General features: G+C 38.7%; 1 protein-coding gene across 1 annotated transcript in view; it reads right to left on the bottom strand.

Moving 5' to 3' along the window:
- Positions 1-23654, bottom strand: part of HSD17B1 (hydroxysteroid 17-beta dehydrogenase 1) — a 256307-nt gene that overhangs the window by 24118 nt on the left and 208535 nt on the right. Inside the window, exons 4-5 of the mRNA XM_044055449.1 lie at positions 20871-20964; positions 523-706 (exon numbers count right to left, since the gene is read on the bottom strand). Of these exons, the coding sequence (XP_043911384.1) occupies positions 523-706; positions 20871-20964 (278 nt within the window). The remainder of the gene's footprint in view (positions 1-522; positions 707-20870; positions 20965-23654) is intronic.

The following is a 23654-nucleotide window of genomic DNA, read 5'->3' on the forward strand; positions in this document are numbered from 1 at the left end:
GCCTTCATTGAATATTGATGCAATTGTGAAAACTAATTCTATGTGCAGGGAGGTAAAATAGCTTGAGCTCTTTTGAAAACACTGCTTCCCCACTGTATGACATGGGGTCACTTAGGCACCCAGCAAATACAGTAAAGCACAGATTTTCTAAGACTGGCCCCACAAAAAGACAGCCAGTAACTATTAACTTTCTAAGATAGAAAGGACGCATATACAGTAAAGTATTAATTTACACAAAACAAAAATACTTTTAACACTTGAATGTTTTTCAAACTTATAAAGTTTTAAACAGCATTTGTAGATGATGCACTTTGTTATGTGTACATGAAATGTGGTGTCTGAGTATGAAAATCACATTTATTTCAAACAATGTCACTTTTTAATGAGACATGAAATGAGGGTGTCTGTATATGGAAATTTTTATTATAGACAATTTTTGGAAACAATGGAGCAAATTTAGCAGATGAATAAACAATAGCATCATTTGGGATTGTAAAATATTTATCTGTTGCCACTGTTTACCTGAACAACTTCCTCTGTATCCTGGGCAATATCTTGAAATATGGTCTGGAAGTGCTGGAGGTACGCTTTGTATAAGGCTTGAGTTTCCGGGTCCATGCTCTTTAACTTCATGTCCTCTGGGTCCGTTTTCTTGAGGTTGTTGGAAAACTCAGTATTTACTGGTCCACATTCAATGAGGCTAATACTTTAACAATGGGAAAAATGAAAGTGTTGTTAGTTCTAATGGATGACTATAGTGCACATTAAATACTGTCTAGGGTTGTTTGCATGGTGTAACACTATTACTAGCAATCTTACAACCACTGGCACCAAAGAAGCTACATCATTGTCAGCATATTTACAATTATATCCATAATTATCCACTGCACCGTCATTCAGATCCAAAGAGCCAATGCTTAAAAAGTCAAAATTATTACATTTTAATAGGTAAGATGAGTATTAATTACTATACCTTAAGGCATGATTAATACATCTTAAGATGACAGAGAAGCAACGGGACCAGGTTTAGAAGGTGCTGGTGTCCCTCCCTATTTTGTAGCCAGTGGATTAGAAGTAAGTTGAACACTGACAGTGGCTACATGAGTGTATACCTTTCTGCACACTTTCTTTTCGCTATATCTCCCCAGCTGATCTTGACTAGTCTGGTAGTTAGCCCAGAGGATTAAGGCTCTGAACAGCTAATGAGCTGCTTCCTATAGCCCAGTGTATGCGGTTTGAGTCCTACCTTCTGTATGACCCTAAGCAAGTCACTTAACAAGGCAGTGATCATGGGAGGCTTCTGAAAAGGGGCACTTGTGATCAGTGGGCTTACCATCTTCTTTCTTGATTGATGGTTTTAGGCATTCTTCCAAGGTAAAATCATACTAATCCAAAGCAGTTTGGCAGCAGGTTTGTTAAAGACCTAGGCATTCTGTAAGTATTTTTGTTTTAAATTTTATTTTTACAGGGGATACAGAATTGCATATTAATTATATACTAAGCCAAAAAGCCTAATGTATAATGGATTGTTCACCAATTTAAATGATCTTTAGAAAAGGAATACTCTGGTTCTACATGATAAGCCAGCTTGGATCGGCAGAATATATATTTTCTGTTCTGAGGCAGATCTGTCAGTCCATGTTTTTTGGTCAGGGCTCCTGCTTTCTGTTTCATATTAAATATGAAGTACAGGGCAGTAGGGATATTAAATATGAGGTACAGGGCAGTAGAGATATAGCCAGAAAATTCAAGTTTATACACCAATCTCCCATGACATTGCTTCCTTCTACAATAACTGCCTTTTATGTGCTATGTATCTTAATGTGTAAATAAAGCTGCATCTCATTTACTAAAATTCTCATCCTGTAGCCTTTTATTGGACATGTTGGTAATACAACTAGCATATAGAACCGTACCTTCTTTTCTGTCATTTTCATACTACTTTTATATCATTTACTTGCCTGAAAATTGGGCAGTTAGTGGCTTTGAGCTGGCCAAAATGTTGCCCCTCCCTCTAAAATGAATTTGTGCACTATGGCTTACACAATGTATTCCCAGCTACACTTCCAAGGGAATGGGAAGGGCTTCTGAAATCCACAAAAGTTCAAGGACTGACTTGCAGGCAAATGTCTGTCTGTTATCACAGTCAGTGAGGTGCAGGTCTGAAGCAGAATGTAGGTCAAGGATTGTCTCAAAGGTTAAAGATAATCGGCACTGTCCCTTATAAATGTTACTGATAATTTACTTTAACTATTGTGTCAATAATCAATATTTAAACTATATAAAATACAAATGTTATCTAGAAATATGGTAGTTGTAGATTAACGTATATATTATACTATAAATTAAATATCTGTAGCTTTAACCAGTCAAAATATACCTGGAGCACTGAGATTATCGTAGCGCAAGCTCACTGTACCAGTTTTACGCATATTTTAGTCTGAATTATATGGGAGACCAAACTCTGAATTTAAATTGCACTGTAGACTATTTCATATCTCAGAAAAGTAGTCAGAAGTGTGCCTTATTGGGAATAAATTATTCCACTGTACCTTCTGGGAACACTATGTAATGTATGGCTATATCACCAAATAACCCATATAATGCATACCTGATTTTTTTTTTTTAATTGAAGAAAGGCTTCAAATTGAGCAAATCCATTTTATACAACAAAGACACAGCAGGCATGTTTGGCATTAGCTTGCCTGTTCAATGAAGCTGACAGCTAGCAAACTGGATAGGTTTCTGTTGGCAATGGTTAGCAATAAACCCAAAAACTAAAAAAAAAAAAAAAAAAATCAGTATATGTGATTATATAATAACATGTTCTTAGAGTAGGGGAATAAATAGTTTGGCTGTTTGTGGTACTTCCAGGACCAGTAATTTTTTGTGGAGAGGTCACTGTAATGGCATATAATAACAATGGGTCTATATTATGTGATCGAAGAATCTCTTCTACGAACACATAATAATCGATACGTATACAGCGAATGCTGTAAACCACAAATGGCCACGTCCTCAAATTTTTTTCTCTGGAAAAAATTTATGTGGCTGTAAAATAAAAAAAAAACTTTAAAACACTAATTAAGTGGGGGGCTTCACCCCCCCCAACTAAATATACCAACTCCGAGATCGCTCTACATTGAAGAAAAGGGCAATTCCTGATAACGGCCAACTGAATTTTTTCCAAAGGAAAAAATTTGAGGACGTGGCCATTCCTGGTTTACAGTGTTCGCTGTATATGTGTCAATTATTGTGTTCGAAGAAGAGATTTTTCGATCACATAATATAGACCCAATAACAATACATGCCATTTTCTATGAAATGACTGGATTTTTCCAATAGTGGTTTTCTCCTGTGAAGAACAATGCAGATCTCCTGCCTTTAAATGTGCTGACATGTGTGAAATAATATCGCTAGCTAGCACTAGAGCATGTCTACTTCAGTTCTTTGTACCATGATGCCCTGCCAGGAAATATGCTTTTGATGGGCAAAATACATTGCTAGTGTCACTAATATGAAAACCACAAATAGTAGTAAAATATTGAAACACTTTCTAATATTCTAAAGTAAATTAGCAATGATGTCTAAATTCCCATACTGGGAAGCTGTACCTTTGCAAAGACCTGTCTGCAGAACTACTACTTTGATAACTATCTTACATGTCTGTTCTGTGTTTTGCAGGTAGAGCATTGTAACAGTAAATAATGTAATTTGGGTAGAATACATATTACCCTTGAGAGGTGGCAACTACAAGATCTTCTGCAGCACAACTATGCCAAAATACAGTTCTAAACTTGGACTGTGCTTCCAGCTTGCAGTGTTTAATAAATGGGTGGATAGTTGTTCATCTGGAGACTTCTAAAACACCTTATGCAAAATCATTGTCTAAATAAGCTGCTAATGCTGATGCAGCTCTAGTACAATGTGAAATGATAGTGCTTGGGAAAGTAGTATTGCATTTGTTATAAGAGAAGACAATACAGCAGGCCAAATAATTAAATATGCTTTATTAGCAGGCAGGGCATATCTTATTTCCTTAAAGGAAGCAGTTGATGTGTTTTCCTGAATATAAGGAATTTTCTGATATAGTATAAGCACATCTAGCACACGTAGGAGGAATTCGCTTCATTCTGACAGGTTTCTAATTGCATATAAATCCTTGGAGATGATAGCTTCATGAGTCTTTGGAAATATCTCATTATGGAAGATATGCATGGTGACTTGCACATCAAGGCTTATAACACTGAAATCATTGTCCATGAAGTTGCAGTAACTACCCAAAAAATGTGTCTCAAGATATGAGCATAAAGTCAATTGTGTCATTTTGCTAAAATGGAGAAGGAATCAACTTTTCAAGTATAAAGTTTAGGTCTCAAGAAGGAGATTACCTCTTTGAGGTCTTAAGTGGAGCGCACCATTTAGGAAATATTTCAAGGGTGGATTGGCTGTAATTAGAAAAAAGTTGAAATACATGCAGAACTAGCAAAGACATTCAATTTGATGGAGGAATAAGCTAAATTGATTTGACATGATTTAAATATTCCAAAATTCATGCACTTTGGCAGTTACAGTAGTCCATGACAGAAACCTCATTCATTTCTGTAAGTAAGACTTCCTTGTAGTAAATCTTCTGTCATTCTTTTATTATGTTTAGGACCTCATAGAGGAAAATGATTCACTGTTAGGTATCAAACTTCTTTCCCCTTAAGATTGGTATGTAGAACTTTGTTCATTTGCTGTATCAGTATGGAGTTATATATCGGTGAAGAATGCGAAGGAACAGTGGTCAACTTTGGTTCACTTGACCAAGAGCAAGCTGTTAGCATAAGGTTGGTTACTTTCAAAAACTCTTCCTGAATGTGGGAGAAATGAAACATGACATACAATAAAGCTTGTTCCCATGGGAATCAGGTGATATATGTCTCCAAACAATCTTGTGAGGACATAGGGAACAAAAATTTGGGAACTGATTGCTGATGTGTGTAGCAAACAATTTCACTTCTGCCATGCCCAACTTGAGTGCAATTTGCTTAAACTTCTGATCAAGTTTCCACTTTTGATCCAGAATTGTCTGTTTACTGATGGAGTATATTGGCTGGTTCTGCAGCCCTGTCAGATATACAGCTAAAGGTACAGCATGTGCTGAATGATGCGGCATCAGAGCAAAAATGATTCTACTCAAATCAGAGAGATTTGGTATCTTCTTGCCTATTCATGTGCCACATCCCTGTGATGTGAGGGTGATGCTACTCAATGCTAGAAGTCTAAACCTCAAAATGCACTCACCCGAGGCACTCCTTAAAATGGAGAACATCGATATCTGTGCAGTGACCGAGACCTGGTTCAAGGCTCCAGACAGCACTCCTGCACTACCAGGCTATAACTCATACCACACTTTTCGGTCATGTAACCTGGACTGGAACACCAAAGTCAGAAGTATGTCCATATTTATTAAGGATATCCACACCTCCAGGCATGTTGCCCAGCATAATGCATCCGAGGTTATCCATGTGCAACTAACTCTGGGCAAAACTGCAATCCAAATTGTAGCTTGCTACAGATCCCCCACCATGCTCCAGGATTCCCACTCCTCTTTTCTTGATATACTAGAAAATATTAGGGCTCAAACAAACACCCTAATAATGGGTGATTTCAACTACCCCGCCATTAACTGGGAAAACTACTTATGTACCAACTCCTTCACTCAACGCTTTCTGGAATTCATGGCAACAATATCCTATAACCTAGTCATTGCCAACATGACTGACTGATGTTCCACACCTGAAGTCAACAACTCATTGGTTCGATCCAACCATAAGCTAATCACCCTAGATATCCACATCCCCCCCCCCCCATTAAGGATTAAGGAAACCACGTAAAAATTTTCTCCAAAGTCAACTTCATGCTTCTTAAGACAGAAGTGGTGAACTTCATGACACCCATGCAGATGGACAATATAGTTGCAACTGCTCAGTCCTGCACAAATGAACTCTATAAGCACTTACATGAGTGCATGGATCATGCTATCCAAAACAGAATGAAAATGCTATCCTCCAAAAAAGGAAGCCAGTCTGGCGGTCCCCTGCCATAAACAAACTGTACAACAGAAGGAAGAAACTGTTGCAAAAGAGAGTAAAATCCCATGAGTGGAGGAGCTCCCTGGTCAGGCTCAGTAAGAAGCTGAGATCCCTTATAAGATCCTCCAAAGCTAGCTATGAAAATATATGTCAATGCCATCACAACTATGCAGGTAAAAGCTGCACTCCCTAAAGCTAAAAACACAGCATCCATGGGACTGGACAACATCTCAGGCTGCGTTTTTCATGGACTTCAGAACGAACTGGCTCCCCACTGAAGCACCATGTTCAGTCATAGCCTCACATGCAGGCTTTGTGCCCACTGAATGGCTTACAGCAACAGCTATCCCACTCCACAAAGGGGGAGCCACCACTGATACAGGGAACTATCGCCCTATAAGCCTGATGAGCCTGGTCTGCAAGGCCATGGAACTTATCATCATGGAACTCATAAACAAAGACATTGGTAACCTCCAAACTCTGGACCCTACCCATTTCAGGTTTGTGAAAGGCAGATCATGCCTCCTGAACCTGATCGATTTCTTTGAGGCAGTCTCCAAAGCTGTAGATGAAGGTAAGGTGGTTTACACAGCCTATCTTGACCTCGCCAAGGCTTTCAACACCATCCCCCATTTTGGAATTATAGCTAATCTCATTAAACTAGGTATAAATCCCTACATCACAATATGGGTTGCCAACTGGCTCACTGACAGAACCCACACTGTAAAAGTTGCAGGCTCCAAATCTGACTTCAAACCAGTGACAAGTGGAGCACCACAGGGTTCAGTATGGGTCCTCTCCTGTTTGGTACCTACTTCTCTGAAGTACAGGCTAACACAGAAGGCCACTGGCTAACGAAGTTTACAGATGACTGCAAACTAGGAGCCATAGTCGAGTCCCCAAATGATATGGACATCCTACAGAAGGGCCTCACTGAGACAGATGCCTGGTGTCAGAGCCATGGCCTCAAGCTTAATGCCCAAAAGTGTATTGTCATCCCTTTTGGTAAAAACTCTGTACCCATGAACTGCCACATAGGCAGCAGTCTACTTAACACTGAATGTGTGATAAGAGACCTTGGGACCCAGGTGGACAGTAGTCTCTCCTTTGATAATCACATTGCCACAGTAGTCAGGAAGTCCTTCTACGTGGCACACCTCATCACAAAAGGGTTCTCATCCAGGAAAAAGAGGTAATTGTTCCCCTCTACTCGACACTCATTAGACCCATTATAGAGTACAACACCCCTTTTGGAATGTACCTCACAAGGCATCGGCAGCAGCTGGAAAGGCCACAGAAGTAGCTCACAAAGAGGATTACTGGCCTCAGACAGATGCCCTACACTGACTGTCTCAAAAAACTCCAGCTTTACTCCGTAGCATATCGCCTACTCCGAGGTGATCTCTGCCTAACATATAAAGCTATGTCAAACCCAGAGCTGTTGGACATGCTACACCTAAAGAAATCCCAATCCCTCTGAGCTACACACTCTAGGGACCTAAACCTTGTCACCACAGTAAACAGGACATGCTGGAGGGATAGATTCCTGTCCCAGAGGCTTCCCATACTCTGGAACAAGCTACCCATCTATGTCAAGCAAAGTTCTTCATTAGTAGTCTTCAAGAAAAATCTTGTTGAGTGGATGGGAAATAGGAAACACACCCCAGGGATCACTTCTGTGGCTCGGCTCGACAGTGGCAAATGAAAATAACTTTCTTGGGTGGTGTAAGCCAGGGAACCTTGCTGGCTAGGCTTACTTAGGCCCTTAGGCCAATAGCCTAGTACCTACCTATGAACCTAAGAACCTATGATGTTTGTGTAGGTTTGAATGTGACATACAAAGAAGTTCTCCTGAAAATAAATTAAAGTTATATTCACTGCTTTCATTTCATTTTGGTTGAATTTAGACATTTTTTCTTCATTACTTGCTTGCATATTTATTTATTTATCTTTTTGACAGCTGGGAAAGGAAAGGTCACACTGAAATTAATTATTCCTTTTTTCTATAAATAAGTAAACATCCTCAGATATATAAAAGCATATATATGGGTCTATATTAGATCAGTGAACGCTTAAAAAAGTGAACGCTGATTGATCGAACTTATGTAAGCGAAAGCTTACAATCTCGAACTGTCAGAACAGTGTTTTTTTTCCCTAGGGAAAAAAATTGCTGATCCAAAACACATGCACACAACACAAGCACACCAAACAAACAGCAATCCACACAAATACACCTAAAATCTGACACCTAACCCTACACTAAACTATACACACACCACTAACTATCCACTTACCTTAACCCAAACCCTAACCCTAAAGTCCATCACTATCGCACACTCACCTCACCTGCTCCCTAACCCTAACTCACCTAACCCGCCCTAACACTCTCATACACAATTGCACACTTACCTGAATCCGACCCGTAACTTTCCACCACAGCACTGAAAATACCGAAGCAACAGAAATGGACAACCAAATTCTTTCCCTAGGAAAAAATTTGGGTTTCCGTTGCTTCGATATTTTAAACATTCACTTACATAAGTTCGATCAATCAACGTTCGCTTTTTTTAAGCGTTCGCTGATCTAATATAGACCCCGTATACAAAAGTATTTGGTTAGTCATCATTAAGTTACAATTAGTCACATTATTCAAAAAGAGCAAGCCATTGATCTTAGGCTGTATTAGTGAAAATATCCCAAGAGCTACAACTGAAAACACTTTTTATTCATTCTGGTATTATGAGCAAACCTCAGACTTGAAAATCATATGGTCTGATAATCATAGGCAAGTGTGGAAGATTTCTGCTAAGGATGTCTGTTACATGAAAGGTCCCACTTTACTCACTCCTAAAAATATTAAAAACATTATTAAGTATAAATATCTACCACATTACACAAATTCCATTCATAGCTGTTCCAATAAAAACTCAGACACTGTATTTCTAATCCAACTCATTTTGCTTTATTACAGCAAAGGTCACAGCAAGAAATGTACTTTTTGTCCTTAAGATTTTAACAGATCTAAGTAAAATTTAGAAGTATTATACTTAAAAACAGGACAACATATTAGAATCATTGTGTTTATAGCTACAAAAGGCAGGCATAAGGGGATATGGTTAATGTGTATGAATATGGGAGGGATAACTCTGCCGTACAGGTTGATTATATATACCCCAAACTGATTCTGGACAGCCCAGTCAGGTTTGATTGACTAATCTGCAACTGCCTTGTTATCCCCATCCAAATTCCATCAAGTCCCTTAATTATGTCATCTGGACCAAATGCTGGTAGCCAGCTGTTAAGCATAAAGCAGATGGGCTGGATGATATTACAGTAATGAGATTTCCACTACCACAGAGGGTAGTAAAGTGTGCTCCTTGATAAGTGGAGGGAGTCTCACAGGGTCGTTAGGTATGATCTTTGATAGGTGAAGGAAGCAGGCATGGTGGAAAATTATAGGTTACCTCATCATCACAAATGAAGGACCCATGAGTGCTCTTCTTGTCCTCATTGATAGGGCTACTGCAAAGGGCAGTCATTGGACAAATACTGTCACAAGCTAGTCTGCCTATTGGTTGGTAAGAAGTGACTGTGAATTGGTTGGGATCCCTGATATTTTGTATTGCAACTTCTGCAGTAATAAAGAAAAAAGACTTGGACTGGAAATATAGTGTATAAGTTTTATTTGGAAGAGTTACAAATTAATCCCTACATCACTCGATGGGTTGCCAACTGGCTTACTGACAGAAGAACCCACACTGTAAAAGTAGCCGACTCCAAATCCAGCTCCAGACAAGTGACAAGTGGAGTACCTCAGGGTTCAGTCCTGGGACCGCTCTTGTTTGGCATCTACTTCTCTGAAGCATAATAAATGAGTTATTATCTCTACAGTTATATTTGTATGAAATTTGAATTCTAGCTTTGGCTCAAGACATAAATCTTGTTATTTGTACTGTTACACCAGATATCTTGGAAGTACATTTGTGTATAGGTGTGTATATATTAACTTGTCATTTATGAGAAGCAACATATTGGATGACTTGGTAGGATTAAGCAGTAACCCTAAAATAAGGCTAAATTGATCCTGGAGGCATTTTGAACTGCAGCTGTATCTTTTGTTTCTCATTACATAATCAAATCCTCCATGTATAACTCCATTTGCAGTTTTCAAAAGGTGTGGATAAGGTCGTTAATGAAACTGAAAAGTGGGTGGAGCCTGAAACAGAATATTGTGAACTTAATGTATTGTGAATCTCCTTGATCTGAGACAGTGCTGTTCATATTGACATTAAAACTGCAACCCTTCATAAACCACTTGCAGGGCCACTCCCCAAATCCCTACTCATGCAGTTTTGTTAGTAACAGTCTTTGATCCACTGTTTTAAATGCCCTATTTATGTCTACAAAGATTACTACTCTGTGGAAGGTATTTCCCATATTTGTGAATACTCTGCCTGTATCATTGTAAATGGCTGTTTGTAAGTTATAAGTACAATAATAACTAGCTCTAAAATCACAGGAGTTGTGGGCCATTGAAGAGAAAAGTAATACATCAGCTGAGCTACTGAGTCATGTGCTTCAGTGATGCACAGTTAGGCAGGATGATGAAACACCACATCACCTGACGTCTAAGCAAAGTGCCTGTCGGAATATTAGGTGCTGTAGTAGGAGGAATCACACAGTTAGGCAGGATGATGAGACACCGTACCACCTGATGTCCAAGCAAAGTGCCTGTCAGAACATCAGGTGCTGCAGTAGGAGGAACCAACTAACACTTCCAAACACGTAGTCAGCCAAGACAGAATACAAGTTTAAGTTGTTTTTACCATGCAGTGGCATATTTAAATATAACTTTGACAAGATAGAGGGAAGGAAATGGCCATGCTACCTGTCATAAAAGAAACAAACCTGCAAGACTTGGCCACTTCATGTGTTTACTTGATGGATTGCATGTTCCTAAGTCCAAAGTGTGCTGTCAGTTAGAGTTCTTTTATGACTACAAGGATGGTGTGAGTGTAATATGTTCCTCCCATTAGTTGTGCCCTTGCTGTCCTGTAAAAGTAAATATGCTTATGATCTGGTTTTAGAGTTAGCTGCAGTGGACTGATGAGCAAGAATTGGCCTGATAAGTTAACTACGGCATGTGAGTCTTAAAAATGGCAGCCATAAGATCCATCGGGGCATACTTAGAACAGGTGCAGACTACTAGCTTCTATAACATCACTGAAATGCTAAAACAACAGAAGGGTTCTCCGTTTAAATCTCTGCAGTCTTGCCATTTTCTGTATGAAAGTTAGTAGAAATGATTATTAGCACTCCAACTGTTAAAAATTCCAATTAAATGTGATATCTTCAATTGGTAGAGGAGACCAATGGATTGAGAAAATGAAACCTTATGCTTTGAATAAAAAATGTTGATGACTGGATCTGGGTTCTATAAAAATCATGTTCATTTTTTCTTCATGGACCTTCACGTGTACCAATAAAGATCTTTGTTACTGAATTCTAAAAATAGACAAGCATTGCTCTGACGTGGCAAGATCAACTTCAGTCCCTGCTGTTAAAAGATAGACTAGATCACATCAGAGGTCTGGTGAATGTTTCTGAAGTTGTTAAAGCCGCCTTTACTGAAGTTGTTGGTGGCTTTCCACTGAAATGCACCATATGTCTCCCATCTGTTTCCCCTTCTAAAATTACTTAGGGTGATTCAGAAGCAGGTTAATAATGAACGTGCTTCTTTGACTTTAAATGTTTGTAGCTCTGGAGATTGTGGTTGCTACTTAAGTACTTTTGACACAAGTTTTGGTGCCTGCTTCTATAAGACATCAATGCAGAAGAAGTATCATATTCTGCAGGACTATTTGATAAATTCTGTTGTCAGAATATGAAGAAGTAAAATTCCTTATTTTGTTAGTCTTCTTCAACTTTTCTAATCTAGTTTTTCTGTCTTCCTTTTATCTCCATTCTGTCTCTCCTAATTTCTTCTTTGAAAACTATTTTGTTAAACCTTTTCTAAGTATTTCTCAGTAACATTTGAATTTAAAGCTTTAAATACCTTAGTATATTAGTGTTATCAAATTTAAGATAATTCTCACAAAACCCAAACCTGTGGTCAGGGCCTAAACAAAGCAAATACTTTTGTGGTAATCGTTATTAACAGTTTGCCTACCACAAGTACTATTGTTTGTACTTCTAGATGAAGAAGACATAATCTTGAATTTCACACCATACAATTTCAAGAATCTTTACTCTCGTGAAGAAAAAATGATGGCTCAACATTATAATAATTGAAATACATGACCAATATTTGGTAGCATAAGCCTATGTGTGGTAGAATTCCTCTGGCTCAGATACAGAGACAACTGGTAGTTAAGACAGTAAAAAGTACTGATGAAAACACGTCAGTGCTAGACTTATATTATACCTCCCCACCCCGCTTTTAAGCCACTACTGGAATATCTACAACACAGGAACCACATAACAAGGTAAAACTGCACCATAACAGTCCACAGAAAAATCATTTTTATAAGAAGTAATAAATATAAAAATAGTGTATAAACACTTGAACCTGTTTTAAATGTGATATCTTCAATTGGTAGAGGAGACCAATGGATTGAGAAAATGAAACCTTATTTTTTGAATAAAAAATGTTGATGACTGGATCTGGGTTCTATAAAAATCATGTTCATTTTCAAAACAACTAACACTTCCAAACACGTAGTCAGCCAAGACAGAATACAAGTTTAAGTTGTTTTTACCATGCAGTGGCATATTTAAATATAACTTTGACAAGATAGAGGGAAGGAAATGGTCATGCTACCTGTCATAAAAGAAGCAAACCTGCAAGACTTGGCCACTTCATGTGTTTACTTGATGGATTGCATGCTCCTAAGTCCAAAGTGTGCTGTCAGTTAGAGTTCTTTTATGACTACAAGGATGGTGTGAGTGTAATATGTTCCTCCCATTAGTTGTGTCTTTGCTGTCCTGTAAAAGTAAATATGCTTATGATCTGGTTTTAGAGTTAGCTGCAGTGGACTGATGAGCAAGAATTGGCCTGATAAGTTAACTACGGCATGTGAGTCTTAAAAATGACAGCCATAAGATCCATCGGGGCATACTTAGAACAGGTGCAGACTACTAGCTACCATAACATCATTGAAATGCTAAAACAACAGAAGGGTTCTCTGTTTAAATCTCTGCAGTCTCGCCATTTTCTGTATGACAGTTAGTAGAAATGATTATTAGCACTCCAACTGTTAAAAATTCCCATTAAATGTGATATCTTCAATTGGTAGAGGAGACCAATGGATTGAGAAAATAAAACCTTATGCTTTGAATAAAAAATGTTGATGACTGGATCTGGGTTCTATAAAAATCATGTTCATTTTCAACACTGTTTTTATGCTATGTTTATATTTATTAATTCTTATTAAAGTGTTTTCCCTGGCCCATGGTAGTGCAGTTTTGCCTTATTTTGTTTCTACTGAAATGTCTATCTTGATCATGGAAAGCAGGAGGTGGTAAACCCAAGTGTTATATTACAGCAACCCTCTGAAAAAGTGATTTTCTTATTACATCTTTTTCTCCATTTTTGCTGCACTCCCCTACTGATCATCTAACTCTCCCTGCTGATGACCATAATGACCTTTTCATTCTCCTTTGGCAGGAGCACTGCATTCATCCCTTAAAAGCAAGATGACTGGGAGTGGAGCTGTTATCTGTGTGAAGGAACAGGGCTTTACTCCCAAACCTTATCTTCACTGCTCATGCCCATCAAATGTCTCAGGATTGGGCATGCAGTGGGCATCAGAATGGTCATGTCACTCATTTCCATAAATGGCATAACCCTCTCAGGACTGCCCCCTCCCATGAAGCCATCGCCTCAGTGTGGTCTCCAGTATCCACTGAGGAGTCTAATATGAGGCTGTGTGCCCTGAGAACATACACCACATCCATCCCCCACAGAGATGCAAGCTGCCTAAGCCATGTCACTCATCAATTGGCAAAGCTACCAATCAAACTCAGTTTACCTGTGTGGTAGTCAGAGCTTTAACATTGTATCATAGTAAAGCTTAAAGGTCTTATCAGAGTTTTGATATGTTTTGAATTTTATGTTATTTTGCATGTATCCAAGCAAGGCAAAAAGTTGAGGTCACATAGACTAGCATAAACAAGTGTGACACTGAGAGAGATAAAGTGATTGATTATATTTATGCTAACAATAAAAAAAATTTTAAACAGAAAACATATATCAGCAACATTATATACCACTCACCACTGCAGAACTAAGCACCTTCATTTTACTCTGTTCTCAGGTCCTTCCCTTTCATCATATTGACTCCCAGGGACATTTGTATGTCTTTGACTGTGGCCCTCTGCTTCCCTTTCATCATATTGAGTCCCAGGGACATTTGGATGTCTTTCACTGTGGCCCTCTGCTTCCCTTTCATTATATTGAGTCCCGGAGACATTTGTATGTCTTTCACTGTGGCCCTCTGCTTCCCTTTCATCATATTGAGTCCCGGGGACATTTGTATGTCTTTGACTGTGGCCCTCTGCTTCCTTTTCATTATATTGAGTCCCAGGGACATTTGTATGTCTTTGACTGTGGCCCTCTGCTTCTCTTTCATTATATTGAGTCCTGGGGACATTTGTATGTCTTTCACTGTGGCCCTCTGCTTTTGCTATTGTTGACTGTGTCCTACTGTCATTCATATCTCCTTTCTTTATTCTCTAATCTGTGAAGTCTCTTCTACTTCTTCTCCTTAAACTTTGTTGCTCTCCTGTTTGTGTGCTGTCTATTCTGAGATGCACTTCTGTTTATGCTGTCCTTTTGGCCAGATCATCTCCATCTAAAGCCAAGTCCTGTCCAGCAGCCGGCCTCTTTTGACATATGTGCAGTTGCAGAGTTCCCCAACTGTGCATGGTACCCTACGTCTTGTCCTTTCATCTCCCTAGTCTTGCTGCTAATGCTGAGGGTATTCTATGGGAGGAAGGCAGTGGAACTGATGTGCTCTGTGTAGCTGGTTGTTTCTTGACCAAGCCTTCTCTGGTCTTTACCTCAGTCTCGTCTGTTCATTCTTTCCATGCTCTGACCCTCTCCACATGTTTACTGGACTAATGCCTGTCCCTGTTCTGGGACATTGATGGTTACAGAAGAGTAGCAGTGACAGAGTCACCCTGGAATACCCCCCTTTGAATTTTTATCTCTGGAATAATAATTTGTCCTTTATCATGGCTTAACCGCAAGTTAGTTTGCCACTGTTTCATGGTCGCTGTAATGTAATCAGTCAGCGCAGGGTGCATCTTGTACATTTACAAGCACTCTTTTATTCATGAATGTGGGATACTGTCAAATGCTTTTTTGTAGTTTATCTATGCCATACTCAGATTCTTTATCTTTTTACAGTTCTGCATTATGACTTTATTTAACAAAAAATGATCCGTTGTTCCACAACTTTCTTTTGTTACTCTTTTGTTCTATTGTCATGATTGAGTTTTCTTATAAATTACTATAAACGCTGTCCGCATCACTTCCAGTGTATAGTTTATACATCATTGGAAGACAAGTTATTGGTCTATAGTTTTTAGGATAGCTTGCAGGTTCAGTCTTAAGGAAGAGCACTATTTTTCAGATGTTAACCAGGCTGGTGTCTGTTCAGGGTGCACATATAAATAGTTCTTACTCATGGCTAAATCTTCAAGCAAAGATGTTAATACTTTTAGCCAGAAGTTAGGTACTGAATCTGGGCCTGGGGTTTTCCAGTTAGGAGCTTTTCTTAATTCTTTTTCAATTTCTTTGGCTATAAGCCCTATAAATAATGGCTCATTAATCCTAAGTGACTTCAACTATCTCTCCATAGATTGGAGTACTTTCACTACCAACATCAGGTATGCTCAATGCTACATCGACTGGGTAAACAAGAAGTCCCTGGATCAATTTGTCCTTGTTTCCTCCATGTATGAAAACATTTTTGACATGGTTCTCAGAACTTAGCTACAGCCTCTTCCCTTCTCTTGGTCAGTCTCTCATTAGTTAAGTCACAACACCTACTAGTTATCTTTACCCTAAAAATATCCACTCACCTGGTAACCAATACTACCCTCTTTAGGGACATCAAAAAGGCAAACATTTTATAACTATATAATAAAATATCTAAATTTACCATGAAAACTCCACAATTGACCTGAAATATGGAGCCACCTATACTAAGGATCTTTATGTTCAATTAAACAAATACATCGACCAGGTAGTCCCTACTAGAACCAAATACAGTGGTAAATTCAAAAACAAAATTACCCTGGTGGCCACTCAGTATAAACAAACTATATAACAGAAGGAAGAAACTGTTCAAATTATTATGTAAGATCAGAGCCCGTCTTCATGAAGATTTTACACACACACACACACACACACACACACACACACACACACACACACACACACACACACACACACACACACACACACACACACACACACACAGATATAAATCACTAAAACACTGAAGGCAATCATAAAGAAAAGCAAGGCATCCGATGAATTCAAGTTAGCAATGAAAGGATAACTGCAAGTCCTTCTTCACTCACATTAACACACTAGCAAACAAGTTTCTGGCCAACCTCTCCACTGAAACGATCATCCCAACTGCAGTCATCCCTCAGTCACTCCACAACTATCACCAAGGATCGTGTGCTTAAGGTACTCTTAAAGACAAAAAACACTTCTTTCGTTGGTCCTGACAACATACCTGGTTGCTTAAAAAACAGTATCAAATATGCACTCACTGACCATGTCCTCAAACTGTTTAAACTAATCCTCTCTACTGGTTATACCTTTGAATCCTGGTAGCCTGTGGTAGTGATGCCCCATTCACATGGGTTGACTGACCACTGACCCATAAAATTACAGACCTTATGAGTTTTATCTGTAAAGCCATGAAGCACAGCATTACTGATCTCATAAATCATGACATCAAAAATCTGACTAGGTTCAGCCCACAGCAATTCGGCTTTGTAAAGGGCAGGTCATGCCTGCTAAATCTTATCAGCTTCTTTGAAAAGGTCACTCAGGTCTTGGGACAGTGGGTACACTGTCCATTCTGCCTATCTTGAGTTGGCCAAGGCATTTGGCATCATACTACATGATAGAATCATAAAAAAACTTATGGCATTAAACATTGATCTGTATGTGATAATATGGACTGTAGACTGGCTAAAGGGTAGAACACACTTTGACAGAGTTGGTGGCACCTCCTCAGTCAGAGAAACAGTGATTAGTGGTGCCCCCCCCTTTTTTTGTCATGTATTTCTGTGATCTCAGAACTGATAACTGAAGCTGATGACTGTTAGCTGGGTGTTCTTGTCAAATCACCCCAAGATACTTATATCCTTTAAAATAAATTAAGATGAGCCAACACAGTACACTGACAAAGGGTGACTCAAACTAAATACCAAGAAACACAGTATCATCCCTTTCAGGGAACAGAAAATTGTTTCAACCTGCTGCACCTATAACACCCAGCTATCAGGGGAGTTAGTAATGCAAGATATGGGCACCTGGAGTGATAATTGCCTTTACCTTGATCATCATGTGGTGTCTGTGGTTAGGAAATCCTTCCACATCTTGCAAATAATTGCCAAATGCATCTCTTCTAAAACCATGGAAGTCATCCTTCCTTTACACTATGTCCTGGTCAAATTGATTAGAGAATATAAGGCACCCTTTGACATGTATATTACTAGACATGTCTATAACCTTAAAAAATGCAGAGGTTTCTAACAATAATGATCTCTGGCCTCAAAATCTTAGCCACCTGGAGAGATCAGAATCCTTTGTCACTGTACTCAGTGTTGTGCAGGCTCCTGAATCTGTGCATTGCTTACTGTGTGCTCAATGACTTTGCTATCCTTGAAGTCCTTTTTCTCAATAGATCAACTAGTGTGGCTAACACTAGAATAAGAGATCTCAATCTACATCAGGAAATAAAACTAGGCAAAGGAATAGGTTCCACATCTAGCGTCTGTCTCTGCTATAGAATAGGCTCCCCCTACAGGTCAAACAGTGTGAGTCCCTGTTCTTCAAAGAACGCTCGGACAACTGGTTCAGTACTGTTAAATTTACCCTGAGACTTAGAAGTCTTGCCCTCCTTAAAATGGATGGTAAAGTCTGAGGGCAGTTATTGAGAAGGCACACCTGGCCTGTAGTCAGATTGTCTTATTAATGCTATGATCATATGATCCTGTGTTGAAACAGGCTCTCAACATAAATGAATCATGCTGCTTATTAATTTGGATATCCTATTCTGTTCATTTAAATGAAATAATCTGAAATAGACCTTCTTTTATGAGATGTTTTCATATGTTTACTTATGGCCCACTTTTCAGGCATGACAAGGGGCGTTAATTATCATTATCAACCCCTTTTTTCCTAATTTCTACCTAGGGGAGGGGTTAACATCAACTGTTACCACCACTCTTAATTCAATCCACTTTCTCACTTTCTTTGCCAGTCATGCCTGATTGTCACTAGCCTTCTGCCACACAATCCATATATCTCTTTGTTAATGTCCGCATTTCCTCTTGCCTTTGTCTCAGAAATCTTCTTCACCAAATCATCTTCTGCTTTACGGCACATGTTCCTGAACTACCATAATCCATTCTGTTTGACCTTTGCTGCAAATGGGGCTATTTTGGCTTCTGCTCTGATACTCTCATTTCTTCATCTGTCCCACAGTGTGCATCCTATCGCCAACCTCAGACACCTCATTTCCATCACCTCTAGCTTCGTCAACTGCTCATACTTCACTGCCAATGTTTCTGTACAACACAGAAGCACTAATTACAGCACTGTTTTGTAGACCTCACTTCTCAGTTTTATTGGCATTCTTCTGTCACACAGTAACCCCAGTATTCTGTGATTATTGGGTACAGCACCTCTGATTCTAGCTTTGACCTCCTTATTCAGTCTTCCCTTTTCCTCGCCCACCCCTCCCAGATACTTGAGGCTTTTAAACTATTTTATTTTCCCTTTTATCTCATTTTTCAGCTTTTTCTGATTTCCCCCACTTGCTGCCATGACCACTGGCTTGTCTGTATTCAGTCTCATCCCATGTTCCTTCAGTTTCATATCCTAGTCCCCTACCATTTGCTGAACTTCCTGCTCAGTCTGTTTGTGATGCCAAATTATCTAGTCCATCACTAATATAAACAGCAGTAAGCTCACACAGCTGCACCGTAATGCACCCCACTCCCACTGGGAAACCTCCTGTGAGGTAAACATTGTCCATACTTGTGTAATTGGATTCGTCAGCATAGCCTGCACTAACTCTGACAATTACCAACCACATTATCAAAGAGCTTTAGTGAGGTTAAAAGTCTTGTGCAGACTCACATAGCATGGAGACTAAATAGTTTAAAGCCATCTATAGAGTGAAGATCATTAACTTTAGCCTTTTCTGATGTGCCGTTACACCAGTCAGAAATGGCCAATAGTATTTCAGTCAGTTATCATGCATTGGCACTTGGCACTGTGCTGCTTACCTGTGTCTCACAAACTAACACGATTGAAGGATAGGACTGAACAGCATCAGTCTTACCCAGAAAAGCCCTAGGCAGTCACCAAGAGTAGCTAATACACAGGGCAATAAAAGCACACTTTTGTTGGGCAAAGTCTTAACCTTGCAAAATGTGACAGGCACCACTTTAAAATTTGCCTCTAGGCATGACATATCAGAGGAATACAAGGATCAGAAAGAGGTGTTTCTCTCCACCAGTAGACAATGTAATTAAAATAAAAAGACAACTTAGTTCTTATAAATCATTAAGCAAAATTCCATTTATATTATGACACTTGAGTGGAGAAGGGTTTATGATACTAGACACTAATCACACGAGGTTTCATATGCAGAATGACTGAAGTCACAGAGTGTATGTTGTTGTTGTTGTGTCTTTCGGCTTTTCCCGGTTAGGGGTCGCCACAGCGGAACTCTGGTCCGCTAATGATTGGCAGTAGATTTTTATGTGCCAAGTTGCTGGCCCTGACGCACAACCTTCAACGAAGGTACACCCATTCACACATGTCTCCACACAGAAGACGCTCTAGCTGAGAATCGAACAGGACAATGTCTTACTGTGAGGCGACAACACTACGGCAGCTATATGCTCTTAAAAAAGCTAGCCAGAAGGAATAATACAAGAACTCCCAACTGTACCACTAAAGTTATGGGTTCAGTTAGGAAGCTTGGGGGCCTGACAGCCGGCTGTGGAAGAACAAAATTCAATGATCCATGGCTTGTTCACATACTGTGGTGGGACAGAACATGGCCTACTGCTCTTGGGAAGCCTTTGGTGGAAATCAAGGAGTAGATCAAGCTGGTTGCAGAAATTAGTGAGGGGGACCTAGCCTTTGCTGTTCATAAGATGGATACCAGTGGTGTATGGTAGCAGACGTTCTGTTCTGGGCACTGAAGACAATGCAAATCTGTGCCAGTGAAACCGAGGAATTAGAATGGAAATTGACAGTCTCTCATAGCATAAAAAATAACACTATACCAGGCTGGCCTTATGCTATGTCTGCTCCTCTAGTAAGGTGCCAGTAAGGACAACAGTAGAAGGAGGGAGCTTCTGGAACTCTGGAAATGGTTTGCTCTTTGGAGACTAAAACAAGAAAAAACAAAATTAGTGAACATATTTATTTACATAACTTAGCAGGCCAAACCCAGATAGCTAAAAAAAAGTAAATATCAAACTCTGATTGCCAAAGAAGTCAGAAGACAGAAACATGCTTACTGAATATTAAATTGCTGTAGGACTATTGCCAAACTTTCACAGAGGCCTTCAACTGCAAACTTGCTGGCACAGTACACATCATTAAATGGCATACCTATGGAAAATAAAATAATGTCAGAGTGAAAACTGAAATATTCTCCTTACTTATGTCTCAGCCATCCCACAAAATCGCAGAGCAATATTTCACATGCTGTGTAACAAGTAAGTGGAAGATTGCTACCACCAGCCATGCAGGACTGAAAGCTGTTACCTCTTATTTTATAGAGGCAGGGCTAGTGATTCAGATTTCGTAGAAAAATCATAATTGTGGGTGTTAAAGCAAAAGTGTTCTGATTGTTCCATGACAATTTATTTCAGTTTTGAAAATATGGTACTATCTCAACAATGCAGCATAAACAGTGCATAGAGCGGTCTGCATTTAATTGCTTTTGTCTAATAGCACTGCACTGTCATTTTATTCTGTTTTAGATTGTCTGGATTAAACTATGCATATGCTAATAAGCATTGGAAGGAAGGGGTATAAATATCTAAAAGAAAAGCCTCCATCTTTGGACAAGAACATAAATCAAATCCCACACTGGGATCTGACACTAAGCAGCCATTCTGATAATTCACATTTCATATACTGTTTTGCATTTGCCTCCATAGTTTCCATATAATCTTTAAGACAAATATTGCAATTTTCTATATTGCTCAATTTCATGGCTATATAAATCTAAAAGGAAAGCTTTCATATTAAGCAAATCCACCACTGAGGTAAGGCACTAAGCAGCCTTTCTGATGATTCACATTTCATATATGGTTTTGCATTTGTTTCCACAGTTTCCATAAATTCTTTTAAGACAAATATTGTAGTTTTCTATTTTGCTCCATTTCATGAAGTACTTTACAAATCTTTTACCATATTTTCAATAACAGTAGTCTAAATTAATCTTTCAAATTCACAAATGGGAGATAAAATATGTCAAGACTTTTATGTTACAGGGGTTAACATACAGGTGTTGCAATTATGTTATTACAGAAACTCTTTAAAGGAGAGGTGTAGTGTAGTGTATTAATTACCCTTTGTTTGGGGGATTAATAACCTCAAATGAAGGAACACCTATTAAAAGAACAATTTCTGTTTATGTACAAAAAAACTTGACTGTATACAAAACACTAAACAGAATCCACTAAAACACAAGCCTTAATTACTGAGTTCAACTAAAACCAAACTAGCACCTTTGCACAGTCCTTAAGGTTATAAAGTATAAGGACACACATGAGAAAGTGATGTATAACATAGTTAGAACAAAATTAGGATTCATCCAATCACAACCCTTTTTCTCATTTTTTGCACATGGGGTCGGGTGTCATTTTAACAATGACAATCATCTAGACCGAGTGTTTACACCGCCGGGTGGCTAGCCCTGACACTCAACAGAAAAATGACATTTCTGAAACAATAAACCTATGGGAAAGCTTATGTACAATCAATAAATGAACTAAATAAATATGTAAAGAAGTTGATAAAAATTAAGAAACATGTAAATGAATAAATAAATATAAGTTATGGCATGACCTGGTCTTCTAAACTGTAAGTCTGTCTCTGTCATGCGAGTACACAGATATACACAAACAAACACAAATTTTGTGTATGCCGCTGAGGTGTAGTGTCATAATAAACATCTAAGCTTCTAATTTTTTCCTTTTTCTTCTCTGGCATTTTTAACCAGTAAGAAAGAAATGATGTGCTTCCCTTTCTAGGTACAAGTGGATATTTAAGTACTGCAACTAACACCAGTAACTTAAGAAATTACAACAAAAGTCGGGTCTATATTACATTATCGAAGTTTCAAAACTTCGAATCTGATATGGTCGACACCATATCATCGAAGCCTTAAGACATCAAAAATGTAATAAAACACAACAACCTGCAAAAACAAACGCTCTGAGTAGGGGGGTAAGCCCCCCGCACCCCCACATGGGGGGGCTGTACCCCACACACACTAAATTTTCCAACTCCAAGACCGCACTACAGTGCAGAAAAGGGAAATCTTCCCTTTCTGTGCTGTACGGAGATATCCGTTAAAAGATATGAAGTTTCAAGACCTCGATCATATGGTGTTGACCATATCAGATTCAAAGTTTTGAAACTTCGATCTTCTGATATAGACCCCAAAAGGCTCCTGCCAGCACGAAAGTTTGAGTAGCTGCAAAACTCATGTTGGTCCATTAAAAGATATTGCATCACACATGTATCGAGTGTCTTTGTGTTAAATAAATTAGGCATTATAATAAATATTTCATATTGAGCTCATTATTAAGAGCTTTCATTTGCAATGTTTCGTATACAAAATGAAACCATTCTTTCTTGTGTAAAAGCAATTGAGAAACATTTTGATATAGTTCAAAGTGTTGACAATAATACATAATGAAATATTTCAACAACTGGTTGTCCTTATAGTGATATAATTTAAAATGCAAAGCAAATGACCTTGCAATAGCCGCATTTTGCTGTCTCTAACCTGTTCTTAAATCCTAGCTCTTACCTATTTCATAATTTGCCCTATGTACTAATTACAATTACAATTATATTGTACAGTTGATAGCTACCTAGTTGTCTCCCATGTAGTTAAAGTCACAGCTGCCAGTTCTGAAAGTAAAAAAATTACCAGTGGTATACCACAGAGCTGATCTTTAGGCCCCTTTCCTATTTTGTATCTATTCCTCAGACCTTTAGGCCAGTACTCCTGGTTTATAGTTAACTATGTCTGCAGATGTGTTTAAATTAGGTGCTGTTAT

The sequence above is a fragment of the Protopterus annectens genome, chromosome 13.part0 (assembly GCF_019279795.1).
Source record: "Protopterus annectens isolate FY-2018-M chromosome 13.part0, PAN1.0, whole genome shotgun sequence".
In the NCBI taxonomy this organism is placed as follows: Eukaryota; Metazoa; Chordata; order Ceratodontiformes; family Protopteridae; genus Protopterus; species Protopterus annectens.